Genomic DNA, 17,981 nt, shown 5'->3' with positions numbered 1-17,981 from the left:
TCATAAGTAAGTGCAAAATAAAATGCAATCATATAATTCTATAAAAGCACTTAAATACAATTACAATTATAATCTATGACAAAAAGATTATCACCCCCCTCCCCATAATTATATCTAAGAACTGCACTCAAATTGAGAATTTAAAAATACATTCCAACCCGCCCGCCCTCCCACCCACCCACCCTGACATAATCAGCAATCACTCTAACGCAAGCCGGCAAGATGGCAACGTTCCAACATGCGTAGAAATTCTGAGCATTGGAGCATCTACCATGCCAGCCCACGCTAGAAATCTCTAGCGCAGCTTGATAAAAGGGGCTCATAGTGTATTACTGTGTATTAGAGAATGACACGGGGAGAGATCCCCGCAGTGAGCCGCGGGGAGCCTGCGGTTTGGCTGCGGGCTTCAGAGACTCTATACTCAAATCGCCGCAGACACGGGGAAAAAAGTTTTCACCGCCCGCAGGCGCAGGTGAAAAGATTTGTCCCCGCAGGCCAATGTACCCCCTTCAAAGAACCGCTATTTACCGTGTCTTCACCGTGAATCTTTGGTCTTGACCGGGTGTCATTTTTTTTCCGGCGGCCATGTTTGTCTTCGCGTGGTCTGTCTCCTCAACCCGACTTGCACGTTGCCGCATTGACTCCGCCCCCTAAGAAGAGAACCAATCGCTACTGCCACACCTGTAATTAAACCTCCTTCGCGGCTTTCTCCTCCCTCTGACGCGTCACTGATGACGCTACTGTTGGGAGGTTTGCTGCTTTCGCTGGGAAAGTCGGAAAGGTTCACTTGGGGGGGGGGAGATAGGAGGATCAGCGGGGGTTCGGCTGGGAGGAGGTTCGGGGGTTCGGTCTGCCTCGGTGCTCCAAGGCCTGGCGCCATTACCTTTTTCGCCCCTCCCGCCCCCCCCCCCCCCCCCCCCCCCCCCTTGGTACGCTACTGCTCTCCAGCTTTCCTTAGTTTGCCGGTTTTCTTTTTCGGCCTTGTTCTCTGCCGGGTCCTGCCTACTTCCTGTTTTCATGAAGACAGGACCCGACAGAGAGGAAGGCCTGAAGCGGGCAACAGAAGTGAATTGTGAATGCTGCTGCTGCCCGATGAAGTTCAGGACATCGAGGAAGGAGCAGGGTGAAATCGGCTGCTGGCTTGGGGGTGAGGGTAGGGAAAGAATCGTGGAAGTGGAGAAATTGGCACGATGGCACGAAAGAAAGAGGGGGACCAAGGGGGGAGAGAAAGAAAGGCAGAAAGAAAGAGGGGGTCAAGAGGGAGAGAAAGAAAGGCAGAAAGAAAGAGGGGAGCCAGGGGGAGAGAGAAAGAAAGAGGGGGGCAGGAGAAGAAAGAAGAAGGATCAGAAGAAGGACCAGAGACTCATGAAATCACCAGACAAAAAGGTAGGAAAAATGATTTTATTTTCAATTTAGTGATCAAAATGTGTCAGTTTGAGGCTTTTATGCATGCTGCAGTGACGGTGACGGGGCGGTGAATGTGATGGCAGTGGCGGTGACGGGGCGGTGAATGGAATGGATGGCAGTGGCGGTGACGGGGCGGTGAAGGGAATGGCGGTGACGGGGCGGTGCAGAGGATGGTGAGATGGGGACGGGGCGGTGACGGGGACCAATTTTTTCACCGTGTCATTCTCTACTGTGTATGTTGAACTGTACCATGCACAGAACGGGCAGATGTAGCAGGCTATAAGTTGGTTTTTTTTAAAAATAAATAAATAAATTACCATCTTCCATGGCTATTAATATCTATCTATATGTAAGTATATATATGTTAGTGCTTACGAAACCTTCTGCAGCTGTGACCCCAATGTGGATGGCTGTAGAAAATGTTCAACCCTCAGGGATACAGAATGACATCCTATGGCTTTGACCACCCAGATTGCAACCCCAAAGGCAGGTTTCACAACCCACAATTTAGGAAGCTTATGATCTATCTATATAATTTAATTTAATTTTAATTTCATTTCATTCTTATATACCGCTAACAACCGTGAGGTTTCTAAGCGGTTTACAAAAATGATGCATTAAAGATACATTAAATAAAAACTAAATAAATAAGATAGGTACTTGGAAATTCCCTAATTGTCCCAAAGGCTCACAATCTAACTAAAGTACCTGAAGAAACAGTATGAAAAATAAAAAGACAGAGGTAGAGATAGAGACAGAAATGAAATATTCCAACAAGTAATGAATAAATAAAGATAGAATTAAAATAATAATTAAAGTAAACAAAATAGAGATAAAAATAAGCATAGAGAGAAGCAAACACCCTCCAAAAAAGCATCAAGATCTTTGACTTGTAATTATTATGATCATTTAACACCAGATCTTAAATGCCTTTCCGGAATACATCATATCCCTATCCCTCTCCATACCCACCTCCATCTCCACCCCAATTCACTTCAACCACCATTCCCATTCTATTCTTTAACTGCCGTCAACCCCAGACACACACACACACATACTACTGTATTCTATAAAGTAAAGGAAAAAAATGTTCACTCTGACTGGAGCACTTTACATTACAATCTAAAAAATGAACAGTATCAACAAACTGATACAATAAAATAACCATAAGCTAAAACAATGTATAGCTAGAGAGTATATGTTAAATACATCTATAATAATAATACCTTATTTAGCGCATGTGCACTACGATTGAAACTCCGTGCCTCCGTGCCACATTAAAACACATGCGCAGTACAATAGAACCGCCAAGTAGGGAAGCATCTCAGCACACGATATGCTGTCGGTATTCCAGAGCGAATGTGAACTGATTTCACTGGACCAGGGTCCAAGCCACACTTCAGAGGCAAAAGGGGTCAAATAGGAGAAGGGAACTAGGGGCTGAAAAAAAGGGGTGGGTGGGAGAAGGGGGCTGCAGCTGGGGTCGGTATTGTAAAAAGGGAACATGTTAGAGAAAGGAGCTAGGAGCTGACAATTGGGATGTGTAAGAAAAGGAGGCTGGGGGCAGAAAAGGGGATATGTGTAAGAAGGAGGCTGCAAAAGGGACATGTGAGAAAAGGGGGTTGGGGCTGGAGGCTGAAAGGGAAAAGATGGGAGAAGGGGGCTGGGGAGGCTAAAAAGGTATTTGAAGCTGGGGCTGAAAAAAGGGGACATGTGAGGGAAGGAGGCTTTAAAGGGGGGTTCTTAGGAAAAGAGACCTGGTGTAGGAGGCTGTTAAAGAAGACAGTTTGGAGAAGAGGGCTGGAGCTTGGGACTGCAAAAGGTGAATTGTGAGGAAGAATAAGTGAAGATGCAGAAGCAAAGGTTGATGGGGAAAGGGGGAATGGAGAGGGAGTTCTATGGAGGTGAAGGACAGAGAAAGGGGACAGATTTTTAAGTTGGTGGAAATAGGGAAGGTAAAAGGGAAAATGGGAGCCAGAGCACAGTACAGGGGTTCAAGGAAGGTTTAGATAGATTCCTAAAGGATAAGGGGATTGAGGGGTACAGATAGAAGCAGAGGTAGGTTATAGAAATGGTCAGGAACCACTTCACAGGTCATAGACCTGATGGGCCGCCGTGGGAGCGGACCGCTGGGCGCGATGGACCTCTGGTCTGACCCAGTGGAGGCAACTTCTTATGTTCTTATGAATATGGAGGTAAGACATAGGAAGAATAGCCATACTGGATCAGACTAATCTATTCTAGCACCTGTTAATGTAACGGGCTTAAACACTAGTTCTATAATAAAGCAATAAGAAAACAACAACTGAAACAATACAAAAATTTTATGATTGTTTCCTTTATAAGAAAGTCCCTTTGACGTATGAGGCAATTATATGTGGAGCATTGCTGCATATTAAGCCTCCCATGGATCGTTACAAATGCAGGCTTTTCCTAATTATGACAGGGATAGCTATGCAAATGATAAACCGCAATTGGAAAAATTGCGACCGCCTCAACTTTCCTTTTTGGTGGGCCAGTTTATGTTTAGAATACAGATACGAAAAGATGAATGCTGATATGTTGGGGCATAGCAAATTATTTAAATTGGTTTGGGGCCCGTTGACATCCTTTGTTACTTCAACATAGTTGTCTTTGTTTAAATTTTTTGTTTCTTTTTATACATGTGCAGGACAGGATGGGGGGGAGAGATATCTGTTTGGTTATTCTTTGATTAATTTGATAGATGGAAGGGGAGGGATATTTTTCTTCTGCATTGTTATTGATTGAATTTAAGTGCTTATTTTGTTTATTAATGGCAGTATATTTCCTGGCACTTTGTATTAGTTTTGAAAATTAATAAAAATTAAAAAAAATAAAAAATAAAAAAAGAGTCACAGATCGGGAGGCTGGATAGATGATGGCTATAAATCATTCGCAATACTGAAGACAATTATTTAGTGAACCAACCCCCTCCTGTACAAAGCCACACTAGCATTTTTTAGCGCCGGCCATTGCAGTAACAGCTCAGGCGCTCATAGGAATTCTGTAGGCATTGGAGCCGTTACCACAGTGGCTGGCACTAAAAAATGCTAGCGCGGCTTTGTAAAGGAGGGGACAAATGAACTAAATTAATATCAGCTAAAAAGTTTGCAGGAGTGCAGAGGCTTCTGTACAGGAATCTGAACCAGAAGCATTCATGGATTATATGAGGGAACAAACCTTCTTCAAAAGTGGTTTTCTTGAAAATACATTTCCAAACATGTAAGATTTCAGATCTGACCTATATGCGTCTATGCAATGAGACATTTATGCCTACGCCTGTGGATCTGGAGTGAGGATATATGTAAGGGAAGGAAAGAGAAAAGGGTTGACTAGGCAAAGAGAAAGCTGATATTCTCCAGGCTAATTCACACTTGGTTCAGTTCTGTTCCTCCTGTGTGATCTGTAGGATGGAGCACTGAAGAGAGTGTGGTCAGGGGAGCTACTGGCTTGCAGACTGCCAGTTCTTTTCACTTCACTGTGGTTTTGGCTCTTTCACGGACCCCACTAGCAATTGCATTGTTGGCTCTGCTGTTGCCTCTATTTGGCCAGCATGAGCCTAACCACACATTTGTTTTGGCAAATATCTTATAATAGCTGCGTTTCAATTCTCAGATGCATGTGCAGTAAATAGCCACCTGAAAACAATTCTCTTTATTATTCCCTATTCTGGACTGTGAGCCAGCCAGCTGTGAATTTAAAAAAAAAAAGAGAGAGAGAGAGAGAACATCCATTTGGACACCTCTTGGTACATTATACAGAAAAATTAAAAATAAAATGTTAGGTATTTATTTGACTGAGGAATTCCAGTCTGCACATGCATCAAATCTGAATAGTCTCCAGCAGGTGAAGGTTAAAAAAAGCAATTGAAAAATACCATGTTTTGTACAATCTGTACTTTTATTTCTACGAAGAGTCTGTACAATTTGAAGACAGCATTTTTATTAAAAGACCTTTCATCAGGTAAGAGGAGGAGGGGAACTGAAGTGCTTGTAGGGAGCACTGAAGGCTTATAATCTTGTATCTTCAAACATTCATTAACCTTATAAAGGCATCTCTTTTCACTAACTTAATGTTGGCAGACTACATCACCATTCCCTGTTGTACCCTTTGAAATGTTTGTTAGTCCTTGAAGCTGGCTAAAAGGCATCTGGATCTGAATTTTGTTCAAATATTTGATTTATTGGTTGCACACCTGGAGTTCACACGTACAACCTGTGTTGCGTGCGTCTGGTAGCGCTATAGAATTAATAAATAGTAGGAGTAGGACTTAGGGCTAGATTCACTAACCTGACTTCCGGGGCCGAATCCAACAGGCCTGACCAATTCACAACAGCAAAAAAATTGAAATGAGGGCGATCGGAGTAACGCCCCCCCCCCCCTCCGACCACATGGATCGCTAGTGTGCGATCCTGACGCAGGCTCAGACCATCTACTTTCTCTGCAGATGGTCTGCGCAGACGTTTTGTGTCCGTTTTTGTTGTTGTTTTTTTTGCCGGGGTTGTTTTTTTTTCGGGCCCCGACTCTCCTGCTCTCCCAGGGAAGGGCTATCCCCGGCGGCAGCAGCCTCTTCCCTTTCACTGACACTGGCTTGTTGCTTTCGCCTGGCAGCCAGTCATGCCCTGCTCTCTGCCGCCTTCCCTGCAGTGCGAGCCCACGGGTTTAAAGCGGGGCTGTACGCTGAAGGCTTGCACTGCAGGGAAGGTGGCAGAGAGCAGGACATGATCACCAGAGGATCCCGATAGCAATAAACCCACTCACTGTAAAGAACTTTCCAGGGTTTCAATCTGCTTTTTCTTCCCCAATCAGCGTGGTGACTGCAGCTACTTTTCTTTAAATTATACTGTAGTAAATAGCGAAGTTACTTACCTGTAACGGGAGTTCTCCGTGGACAGCAGGATAAGTCAGCCCCACTTTTGGTGACTTCAAAATTGGGAACGTAGATGATGTCACCAAAAGTGGGGCTGACTTATACTGCTTGTCCGTGGAGAATTGATAGTAGAGTGATCGGTTTTCAAGTTGTTTTCCCCTGCTGCATTTCTGGTCATTTATTTGCTTAGTCCAAGAGAGTGTTTTTCTGAAGGGGAAATTATCTGCTTGTTACTAAACCCTGTGCAGCTAAATGTTACCTGAGCAGTGTTTTTAATTCATCTGTTGAGTGGAACGGAAAAGTTACTTTGGTTGGAAACAAAAAAAAAAAAAAAGAAGTCGGCAGAGACGTGTGCGACTGGTCCCCAGCAGTCGCTTCTTCTGTTGATCGGCCAGCCTAGTCGGTGTCCCACATTTGTTTGGTGAATCGCGTCCCTGCCTACTTTGCCTGCCGTTTCCCCTCATTTGCATGCATGGATCGGAAGTGGATCGCAGGAGAGGTTAGTGAATCAGGTCGGTGGGAAATCAAGTCGCAAAGTGATCGGTACACAATCGGTTTGCTAGTGATTCTAGCCCTTAGTGTCTGCCATAAGAATGTAGTTTTCTGGACTGTCAGCTAAAACCACTCACCGCCTCTTCACATTTCCCCCTCTGCCACCCAACTACCCACTATTCCAGGTTAGACTTGCTGCTTTACCAGCCTACCACAGCCAATCATACACAGTTCTAGGCTCCTCTGTTAAAGAGGAAGTAACTCTTGAATCTTTTCTTGGTTGCATGATGTACGAGTACAGTATGTTTTGCGAATTTTATTGATATGCAAAGTGTAATTTCTTTGTAAGCTCTACTTCTTTGAGGATCAGCATCACATCTCTACACCAAAAGTATACTTACCTTTTGAAAATATTGTCAATGTGTTAATTGTTTTAACTAGCTCTATAATGTTTTTTGGGGGGCAGCCAATGGCAGAAATTCCGTATCTACTGGGAATGCTAGTTTCTACTAATATATGAGAGCAAGCCAGTCATTGTCCCCTTTCCTACTATTTATTTGTTTGTTCAGTTTTCTATACCATTCTGAGCTCCCTGGGGCGAATGGTTTACATGAATTTATGCAGGTACTCAAGCATTTTCCCTGCTGTCCTGATGGGCTCACAATCTATCTAATGTACCTGGGGCACTGGGGGGATTAAGTGACTTGCCCAAGGTCACAAGGAGCAGTGTCAGTTTGAACCCACAACCTCAGGGTTCTGAGGCATAGCTTTTAACCACCACTTCATACACTCCCCAAGTAAGATTTTTTTGTTGTTGTTTCCGTGCCCCTCCTAAAACTTCATGGAGCAACCTATAGTGAATTTGAGTGGAAATTCTGAGTGGGAGAACTGTCAAATGTTGGGAAGGAAAGCAAAGTTCTTCAGGTTACAGTGAATAGGAGAGGGGCAGGTACTGTATAGCATTCTTCACCATGTCTGAACATTTCAGTGACTCTAACTAAATGTGTGAAACATACTTTCAGTTGGAGTAATTCATTATAGTAAATCAAACACCCAATCAACCCCAGACAAAGCTTTTCCTATTAATTAATTTTGATCAGATCCTCAGCCAAAAACTTTACAGGCATTCAGCACTATAGCTCTTCTTATGTCCATCTATTCTGTTTTATCATGATTTAGATAAGCATCTCTTCTTATAAACCCTTTTAATCTTTACTCATCATATTTCAAAATATATATAAAAAAGTGAAAACCATTATCTTAAATTAGCTGTCAGTCAATCCCCTGACATGATCATGAGATCAAGGGATGGGCTTGAAATATTAAACAATAGAAGCAATATTGATATATAATCTTCAAGAAAAGCATATAATTCAAAACGTTAAAAAAAAATATACCTATACTGGCAAACCCCACATTCATTCATGTATTCATTTCAACATGGCACCAGCTGACTTCTCTAGCCAATAAAAAAAGCAACCCATGACATCATCCAGAAAGCTCATGATAGGTCAGGTATTACATCAATGTCATCCACTATAATTCCTCATTTAATCCATAAGATGCAATAATATTCAGCTCAAAAATCCAGCAATGTTCCTTTAAATTGAGTAAATGATCAAAAATTCCCTTCTTCCTAGCTGTGTTCATCTTTGTTAATAATACACTAAGATAAATCTGAGATGACATGATAATACTGGAGCCAATGTAAAACCAGCAGGGCATCCTCCTTGATGGTACTGACCTGAGACTTGTGTTCTGTCAGTCAAAGATTCACGGATCGCTTAGTTCTTCCCACATGGAATAATTGGCAAGAACAAGTATTCATATAGACAACATACAAATATGTCACATCACAGTCTGTATCTTACAAAAATCATTTGCTAGAATTCGGATAAATCCCAGCAAGTCCTTCAATAATATAAGGGCATCACTGACCCTGTTCTCATGCCTTATAAGTACCATTTTTTCAGCAAATAGATTGATTACAGTGTATGAAGAACTACAGCGCTGAATGCCTGTAAAGGTTTTAACTGGATGCTCATTCTGAGGTCCTGATAAAAATAAATTAATAAATAAGAAAAGCATTGGCTGGAGCTGATTGGGTGTTGAAAAAGGATATTTGTAAAAAATCTCTCTAGGTAACCATTGAAATGTTCAAACAACTAGACTTCCCCTTTTACTAAGCCACAGTAGAGGTGTCTACCATGGCCCAGAGTGCTAAGTGTTCTAACACTCAGAGCATCAGCGGAGCATTTAGCACTTGGGCCACAGTAGAAACCAACAGTGGCTTAGTAAAAAGGGGGTGGGGTGGGGAGAGAGAACAATTTACTGAATCTGAGTAAAAATAAGTTTGATTCAATGAAAGTGCTTCTCAGCCTCTCCTGGAGGCACGCCTAGCCAGTCAGGTTTTCAGGCCAGGGGGCATCCAATATACGCATATTTATCTCATGGATAGTCATTGTAGTGATTCTGAAAAAAATATCTGGCTAGCTGTGCCTCCAGAAGAGAGCTGAGAAGCACTGCAATAAAGTACAATACTCATAAATAATCTACATGGTTGTGCTACAAAGTTTTCAAACTGTATGTCACTTCTGTCTATGGGTCCTGCACGTCCTCATGTGCATCAAGCAAGAAGACACTGTTATTAATGGAAGCTTGTCAACAGTATTTTTTTTATTAGTCTGTTTCCATTAAGGACTTTCCCAAGAGTTCAAGTTTATTAACATTATGATTAAACGCAAATCAAGATTTCTAAGCGTTTTACAAGTTATATTAAAAGGAGGGAGACATAATTTGACACTGAACAAACATTTGACTAACAGAAACAAGCAGGAAAGGTGGGAGAACTACAAATTTAAAGAAAAGAATATAAAAAAGGGAGACCACAATAGGAAGGGAAGGCAGTTAGAATTATCAAAGAAATCTGGCCATATTTAAGATCTGTTTACGAGTCATATGCATCCTGGAAAAGGTAAGTTCACAAAGTCTGCTAACAGAATAAAGTGGTTTGAACCCCTGATGCAGGCAATTTGTGCTGAAACACAGCCTATGGCTGGTCTTTTAATAAAGTGAATTCTACTATCCCAATCTGAGGCCTTTGGTGCTGTATTCTGTCCACTGGTTTGGTGTGTACTTTGAGTCCCTCTTCTCATTTGTTCGGCCAAAAAAAATAAGTGCCTGGAAAAATCAGCATTATTCTAGGGTGCTCTGGGATGAGTGACCTTTACAGAATAGCTCCCATCTTAGGCCACGAGGACTTACATCAACAGAAACATGGTGTACATCTTGGGTGTGCAAGCTGGACACTGATCCCTGGCATTCTGTAATACTGTATCTTTTCTGAATGCCTTTGACCACTAGAGAATGACACGGTGACAAAATTCATCACCGTTCCTGTCCCCGTGGATAACCGCAGTAAACAATCTTCATGTCATTCTTTAAGGAGAGAGGGAAGAATCAAAGTATGAATGGCCACAACCACTGACCCTCAAGCTTTGCTTTGAAGAATGCTGGTGTAGAAGGACTGAGGCTGAAATAGACACTAAAAAATGACATGGAATTATTTCCCGCGGTTATCCGCAGGGACGGGAACGGTGATGAATTTTGTCACCGTGTCATTCTCTACTGACCACCCATGCCCGTCCCAAGGCCATATCCTTCCTGGATTGTGCGTGAGAGGATTTGAGTGTGGATCTTCATAGACTCGCACACAGCCAGATCCACGCACAAATCCAAATTAGCACCAATTAATGAATTAATTATCAACAGTCAATCATGGTTAATGGCTCATTATCTATTCTATTTCCATACCGATCTCAGGATTGGGTGTCAATTATAGAAACTGGGGGGGGGGGGGGGGAGTCAGTGTCTAACATTAGGTGCCCAGTTGTAAAATTATTTTTCACATTTGTTTCAGAGGTAGACCATTTCTTACAAAACATACCACCCACTGAATTCCAACGCATGACATCTGTTTTCTTCTGTTCCTTTCAGATTCAAAGTCGAAGGAAAAAGATCCTTGATTTGTATGCTAATGTATGCTGCATTGCAGAAGGTGAGTGTAGAGCGAGCCAGTCATTATGCCATTTCACTTCTGTAATAAAGTGAGTAGCTTTATCAATCAATCCTTGGCTAATAACGATTGCACTCTTGTTATCCTCCAACATGACCTGATCATGTGAGTAGGCGCCAACAGAGCACAGTCGCTCATCTTTTCAATGGCCTGTGTCTGGGCTGACACTGCAACACATACCAAAAATCTATTCCAGATTTATGTAATTCTGGCCTGAACATTAGGGACTCTCCCAAAAACACAGTAGCAGTCTTCACATTGTGGATTTGTCCCTAAAGGAAAAGTTTCCGAAATGATTTATAGCCAATCTGACTGCTTTTCTTTTATTTTAAACTATATGTTTATTAATTTACTACTACTACTATGTATTATTTCTATAGTGCTAGCAGATGCATGCAGTGTTGTACATTAAACGCACAAGACAGTCCCTGCTCAAAAGAGCTTACAATCTGATTATGACAGACATATGGGACAAATGGGCAGTGGTGTACCTAGGGTATATGACACCTGGGGCAAATCATTTTTTAATATCCCCCTCAAAAAAATAATAAAAAAAAAAAAAATAAAAAAAAAATTTCATCGCCCATTCTCCCCAGAGAGCTCAGAATGGTCTACAGTTTAACATTCACAGTATTACAATATAACGTTACCTAAAGTTACTACCTCTCCAACCCCATGCCGGTGCTGTGGTGTAAACAAATTAAACAAAAAAAGACATTTCCTTTCTGTTAAGTCCTAGCTCATGCTCACTGTTTAACACCAGATTGCCATATCCAACAGTTCTGTTTGTTTCCCACTGTCTACCCTCTCTCTCTCTCTCTTTTCTTGCCTTGTGCCCTGGGTTAAACATCTCTATTCCCCTCCATGCAGTATTTCTCCCTTCCTCCCCTCCATTATCATGTGCAACATTTCTTTCTCTCTCCCCAAGCACCATCTTTCCCTACCATCCACCCTATGTCCAATATTTCTCCTTCCCCATGCATGTCTCCTTTTCTCCCTTATATGCAGGATTTCTCCCTTTCACCCCTTTCTACCTCTTTGTTGTGTCTCCCTTCCTCTCCTCTTCTCCAGCCCCTGTCCATCAATTCTTTCTCTCCCCCTTCTTGTACAGCAGCTTTCCTTCCCTTCCTCCAATACCCATGTGTAGCAGTTTTCCATACCTCCCTCCCATGTGCAGCACCTCTGGATCTGAGAGACATCCCCACCATGAGATTTGACATTCCTTCAGGCCTCTAACGGCAGCAGCAGAGATGCTGACTTTTAGAAGCAGTGCCAAATGGGCTGTTTGGGGCCTGCTCCGCTAGGGCTTCTCTCTGCCACATCATCAGTGATGCGGCAGAGCAAAGGCCCCAGCGGCCAGGCCACAAGAAGCCTGTGCAAAGTTCTGCCTCAAACAGCCGGCCACCATTGCTTTAGAAGGCAGTCCCAGAGGTAGGCGAGTTCTCTCTTTGTTGGCAGCCTTAACTCACTGCTCTGCCAGTGTATATTTAGGTATGGAATTGCAGAGGGAATGATGAGGTAGAAAGGGTAAGAGACTACAAAGGAAATGGTAAACAGATTTTCGTGCTATGAAAGTTGGTAAGGTTATGACTTAAACGCAGCTTTGAAGAAATGGGCTTTAAGCCTGGATTTGAATACTGACAGAGACGGAGTCTGCCATAGCAAGTCAAGCAGGTTGTTCCAGGTGTGCAGCACAAAAGGCAGAAAGAACAGAGTCGGGAGTTGGCAATAGAGTAGAAGAGAGCAGACAAGCTAGACTTACCCAACGATTGGAGTTCCCGGGGCAGGGTAAAGGATGAGATAAGAGAGGAGAGATACTGAGGAGCCGCAGAATGCATACAGTTGCAAGTCAGTAAGAGGAGTTTGAGATGTATGCGGAAACAGACAGGGAGCCAGTGAAGAGCAATTCTTAACTGTTGAAGAGGTTATCAGCCAACATGATCCGACGTCCCCAAAGGTGTACAGACGTGAACAGGGACCACTTTCACCATCTGTTGTAACTTGTGGATAAATGAATAAAAAACAATCCACTTGCTCGTTCTTCTTGTCATACTATCACCAGAGGCGGGCTTCTTTTCTGTGGCCCATCCTGTAGAAGATCAATATACCTGCTGGGAAAACTAAAGTCAGCCCTACTTAGAATCTCTATGCTAACCAAATACCTGATCTCAGTCACACACTTAAAACACAAATCCTCAGAGAATGCAGAATAAGTGACTACAAATTAAAAATAGAAATATATACACAAAAAATTAAACTAAACCCCTAAGAAGTCACACTCTGCATACAGTACAGAAGAATAGATGCGACTCCCTCTGTATTGTGCAAAATATAAAATTAACAGATATAATTTTTTTTATGTAGTGGTTGAAATATGTTGATTTTTGTAATTTATATGTTTTGTTATCTGGCCATTTTTTTTTTTATCGTGTTGATTTCAATCTCTGGTTGCTGCATTCCTAGTCTCTTAATTCTATTTCCAGGATCACTAGTCCATCTGTTTCTTTTTCTCTCCCTTTGCATCTTCCTTAATTTCTCTCCTATATCCATCTCAGGCATTGATCTTTACCTCTGTTTGCTCTCCCTCTCTCTCTATCCACTAAGATTTTAATCCTCACTCTTCCTTTTTTACTGCATTTACCTACATCTTTTCATTTGTTTCCCTTTTCTAGCCACCATTCTCCATCTATTTCCTTTTAGTAACTCCCCCCCCCATATCCAGCATCTCTACTCCTCTGTCCAGAATATTTCACTCTCTTCTACTGCGTATCTTCACTCTCTTGCTCACTGTCCTGTACATTTCCCCCCTTTTTTTTGTGAAAGTGCTATTCCCACCATATGTGTCACCAACTACATGAATATTTTCCATAGTTTTTATGTGCATTTTATAAAAGGCTTTGTGTTCAGGAGCCTTTTTAAAAACAGTTTGGGCTCCTTTTACTAAGTTGTGACTTTTAAGAGATTGTCAGCAAACACAACAAAAGGTGACCAATTGGTGTTCAGTCCCTTTTATTGTAATGGACTCGACACGATCGTGTTTCGGCCCGTTAGGGCCTGCCTCAGGAGTCTTGTCGTAAATCAATTCGTGTAATCTCCATAAACTTTTCAACACATGCTTTAGTAAACTGCTCCTTGGTGAACACGCAAATACTGCTGACTGCAGCTCGAGTCAATTAACCGCAGACAGCAGCAGACACCGTTCATTCACGCTGCAATCAGCAGTATATGTGTGTTCACCAAGGAGCAGTTTACTAAAGCATGTGTTGAAAAGTTTATGGAAATTGCACGAACTGATTTACAAGACGCCTGAGGCGCAGGCCCTTACGGGCTGAAACACGATTGTGTCGAGTCCATTACAATAAAAGAGACTGAACACCAATTGGTCACCTAAACTAAACTAAACCTTGGGTTTATATACCGCATCATCTCCACAATGAGGAGCTCGGTACGGTTTCCAGGAATTGAGAAAGAACGGAACTCCAATGGAATTATAGAAAAAGTATGAAGAGAGGTTAGAGGGCTTGGTATATCAGAGAGGGAAAGAAAAGTTACATTTTAGAGAACAGTGTTTGCTGTTCACTGGTGCGAAGGCAGTTTCTCCTGTTTGTTTCCAAGAAACCTTTTAAGAGATTTTTACCATGGGATGCACTGAGGTATCCTGCTGTAAAAGCCCAGTGTACGCACACATACCATATTCTAAAAGGTTTTAATTTTCTCTGAGAGGGCATGTCTGAGGGCAGAGAGTGGGCATGATAGCACAAATCAGTTAGCACAGCTACATTACCACGTGCTGATTAGGTGGGATTAGCACACGAACCCTTACTGCCTACACAATAGGTGGTGGTAAGGGCTCATACACTAATTTTTGGTAATGGCCACATATTACTGTCAACATTAGCACATGGTCATTAATTTGGAAAATCTGCCATTTTCTGATTGTGGTAAAAATAAAAAATAAAAAAGGCCTTAGCATGCAGGAAAATCCCAGCCTAGATTATATTCCTTTTCCAGCCTTGATGATCTATATATTTCAGCTACAAGTACATCGGTTTCTGCACATGTGCAGATGACCCAATGGCCAAACATGTATTGTGTTCCATATAGGCATAATGTAAAGCATTGCATCTTCTTTAAAGGGAAGCTTTTTGTTAATTTGAATTTCTTTGAATTATTTTGGGTCTCACCTTAAAGGTCTCAGTCCTACGGAGCTGCCATTCGATTGTTTGGAAAAGACCAGCAGGATGCTCAGTGCAACGTACAACACAGAGAAAGCCATAGTGAAAACGTGGCGCCATCTCGCCGAGAGCTTTGGGCTGAAGAGAGATGAAATAGGTGGCATGACAGATGGACTGCAACTTTTTGACCGTATCAGTACAGCTGGCTACAGCATCCCAGACTTACTCACCAGACTGGTACAGATTGAACGGCTCGATGCTGTGGAGTCTCTCTGCACAGATATTATAGAATGGGCGCAACCTCCTCCTAGTCCAGCCACCCCAACCAAAAGTGACAACTTGTGATTCACAAGACCTCATGCAAACTCTTGATTTTCTCCTCCTCCTTTTGCTTTTGATCAAAGAGCAAGCAGAATTGCACTTACTGACAGGACCTGATAAGACTCAAACCACAGAAGTTGGCAGATATAAAAGATCCAACAATTGGACCAGATTAACATTCTCTGGCTTTAAAATACAATCTGTGGCTGAGAAAGTGTATAGCATAAAAATTAAAACAAATGATGCATAGCAAAAAGAAAAACAAAGAAGGCAACTTAAAGAAAATCAGTTGCAAACCTCCATCAACAGTTAAAGAATATTTCATTAAAAATAAGGTAGCTGATAGAATGTTAGAACTTAGCTATGGTCATTAATAAACTTATGTCCTAGTCAGTGGCAGAAGTTCAAATGTAGGGTCCCCAAGCAGGGGAGTGGGCCCCTGAACCACAACGACTGCTTTAAGTGGAATTTATTCTACTGGTCCCAGTTCTTTGTAGCAGTTCAGGAAAGGCTGTTGTGCTTGAACATCCAACAGCTAAGAATACAAGAAAGACTTCATTTCAGAAATGATTTGACAACTCTATAAAATCAAATCGGGTCAATTTGTACTGTGTTTATCGGTACTGTATTTGAAATGACCAAGGCGTTTGATTTATTACTCTGAAGGTTTTAATTTTTGCTGTTCCTTTTAATACATGAAGTTGGTTTTTTTTTCCTTTTTGTTTGCTTAGATTTACTAGCAATAATTGAACAAAAGATGATCAGCAGAATTCTTAAAACATCTGCTTACATGTAGTAGGCACTCTGCTCCAGAATGAAGTTCAGACACAGCAACTTCAGCTTTTCACTGGGAGAGGGAGGGCACGCTAAGGACAATGGGCATTAGCCACATAAGTAAATAACAGCTCCAGGGTCTCTAGTCCTATATGCTTTTAAAGGGCAATACTATAATCTGTGCACCCCCTGCATGCATAAATGTTGAGAATGTTAGCACTTTTTGTGCATAAACATGCATTTTCCTGTGAAACTGCCAGGAGGGGTGCCCTAAACACTTTTCTGAAATGGCACCCGGCTTACGTGGCATGTAAATGCAAGGGGTGTGTATGCATGGTAGATAGGGTTCCCATTTATGCACATACCCCTGGATTCTACATACATGGCGTTAAAAATTGCATGCACAATTTGACTTACAAGCCAACTGGCACAAATAATTGGCTGTTATCAATCAATTACTGGCATTCATTGGCAACAATTTGGATTTGTGCTAGCATCTTGCTAAACGCTATTCTATAAAGAGGCGCATGCAAATCTTTTAGCATGTAACTGTGGGAGGGTCAGGGGCATTCATGAGATATGCATGCAGTATTGTGGAATTCGGGGGATTCTGTGCCTAATTTACGCATGAGGATTTACACCAGGTTTTAGTTGGTGTAAATCCTCGCACCCAAAAGTTGAGAGTGGATCTTAGCGCTATATACTATTATAGTCTTATAGTTTATTATTTATATTCTGCCTTTAAACAAGGCAGATTACAACCACACATCCATAATTAATTAACACAAATACAACCAAACCAGACAGACATGCCAAAAGATGTCAAAATTATCAGTTCCTATAAAAGACATCAACCATCATACTTCACTTTACAAAACAGATGACGTTTAACAATCTTTTAAACTTATACAGTACAGAGTTCAGCGCATATTATCTAAGTCAGGGGTAGGGAACTCCGGTCCTCGAGAGCCGTAATCCAGTCGGGTTTTCAGGATTTCCTCCAATTAATATGCATAAGATCTATTTGCATGCACTGCTTTCAATGCATATTCATTGGGGAAATCCTGAAAACCCAACTGGATTACAGCTCTCGAGGACCGGAGTTCCCTACCCCTGATTTAAGAGTACAAATGTGGGTGCCATTTACAAAATGCGGTCCATAACTTAGATAACATTGTAAGTTATGTGCAACCCTTCTGTATTTATACACCTATGGTTAGGTCTATAGCTGCTATAACTGCAGGCATATGAATGCTAGGCAAGCTGATATCAGGTTACACTTGTATTCTATAATGGAGCCAGCATGCCCACCATACCTACTTGGTTATAAAATCACCCCCTTAACACAAATATTTTAGGTTTCCACATTATGTTTTGGTCTTAGTAATATCTTGGTGTAAAGGCTTAACCCAAACAGTGGGATGTCAAACACTACTGGTAAGTTAAAATAAAAGCCTTTTCTTTGAAGTAGACAACCAAATATCTTGTTTTTCAAGATATGATAAATACTGTGATACATTACAATAGTAATTAGATGCAGAGAAAATGTATTATACGGAATACCACAATTTAGTTGTGTACCATTTGCAGCTGCAGTTTTAAATGCCTGGTTTTATAATTTATGTGACACTGTGTATTGCTTTAATAGACTATGATCTTGGCAAAATGCTCCCTGTAATTTATGATTGAATTGATTGACAACATTATGGATGTGAACTTTAAGAATCAGCCACGCTAATGGATAAGTGTAATTCTAAAACAGAGTACACAGGAAAGGTATTGATTATGGCACCTAATTCAAGATTATTTTTAGAGAATGATGTGGGGGACAAAATTTGTCCCCGTC

The 17,981-nt window shown here is 41.7% G+C and overlaps 1 protein-coding gene across 1 annotated transcript in view; it reads left to right on the top strand.

The window, feature by feature from the left end:
• Positions 1 to 17,055, top strand: part of EDAR (ectodysplasin A receptor) — a 122,709-nt gene extending 105,654 nt beyond the window's left edge. Inside the window, exons 12-13 of the mRNA XM_033947493.1 lie at positions 10,787 to 10,847; positions 15,057 to 17,055. Of these exons, the coding sequence (XP_033803384.1) occupies positions 10,787 to 10,847; positions 15,057 to 15,385 (390 nt within the window). The 3' untranslated portion in view covers positions 15,386 to 17,055. The remainder of the gene's footprint in view (positions 1 to 10,786; positions 10,848 to 15,056) is intronic.
• Positions 17,056 to 17,981: the final 926 nt, after the last annotated feature.

The sequence above is a fragment of the Geotrypetes seraphini genome, chromosome 6 (genome assembly GCF_902459505.1).
Source record: "Geotrypetes seraphini chromosome 6, aGeoSer1.1, whole genome shotgun sequence".
In the NCBI taxonomy this organism is placed as follows: Eukaryota; Metazoa; Chordata; class Amphibia; order Gymnophiona; family Dermophiidae; genus Geotrypetes; species Geotrypetes seraphini.
The sequence above is the reverse complement of the archived record's forward strand: the minus strand, read 5'-3'. Positions and strand labels throughout refer to the sequence as shown.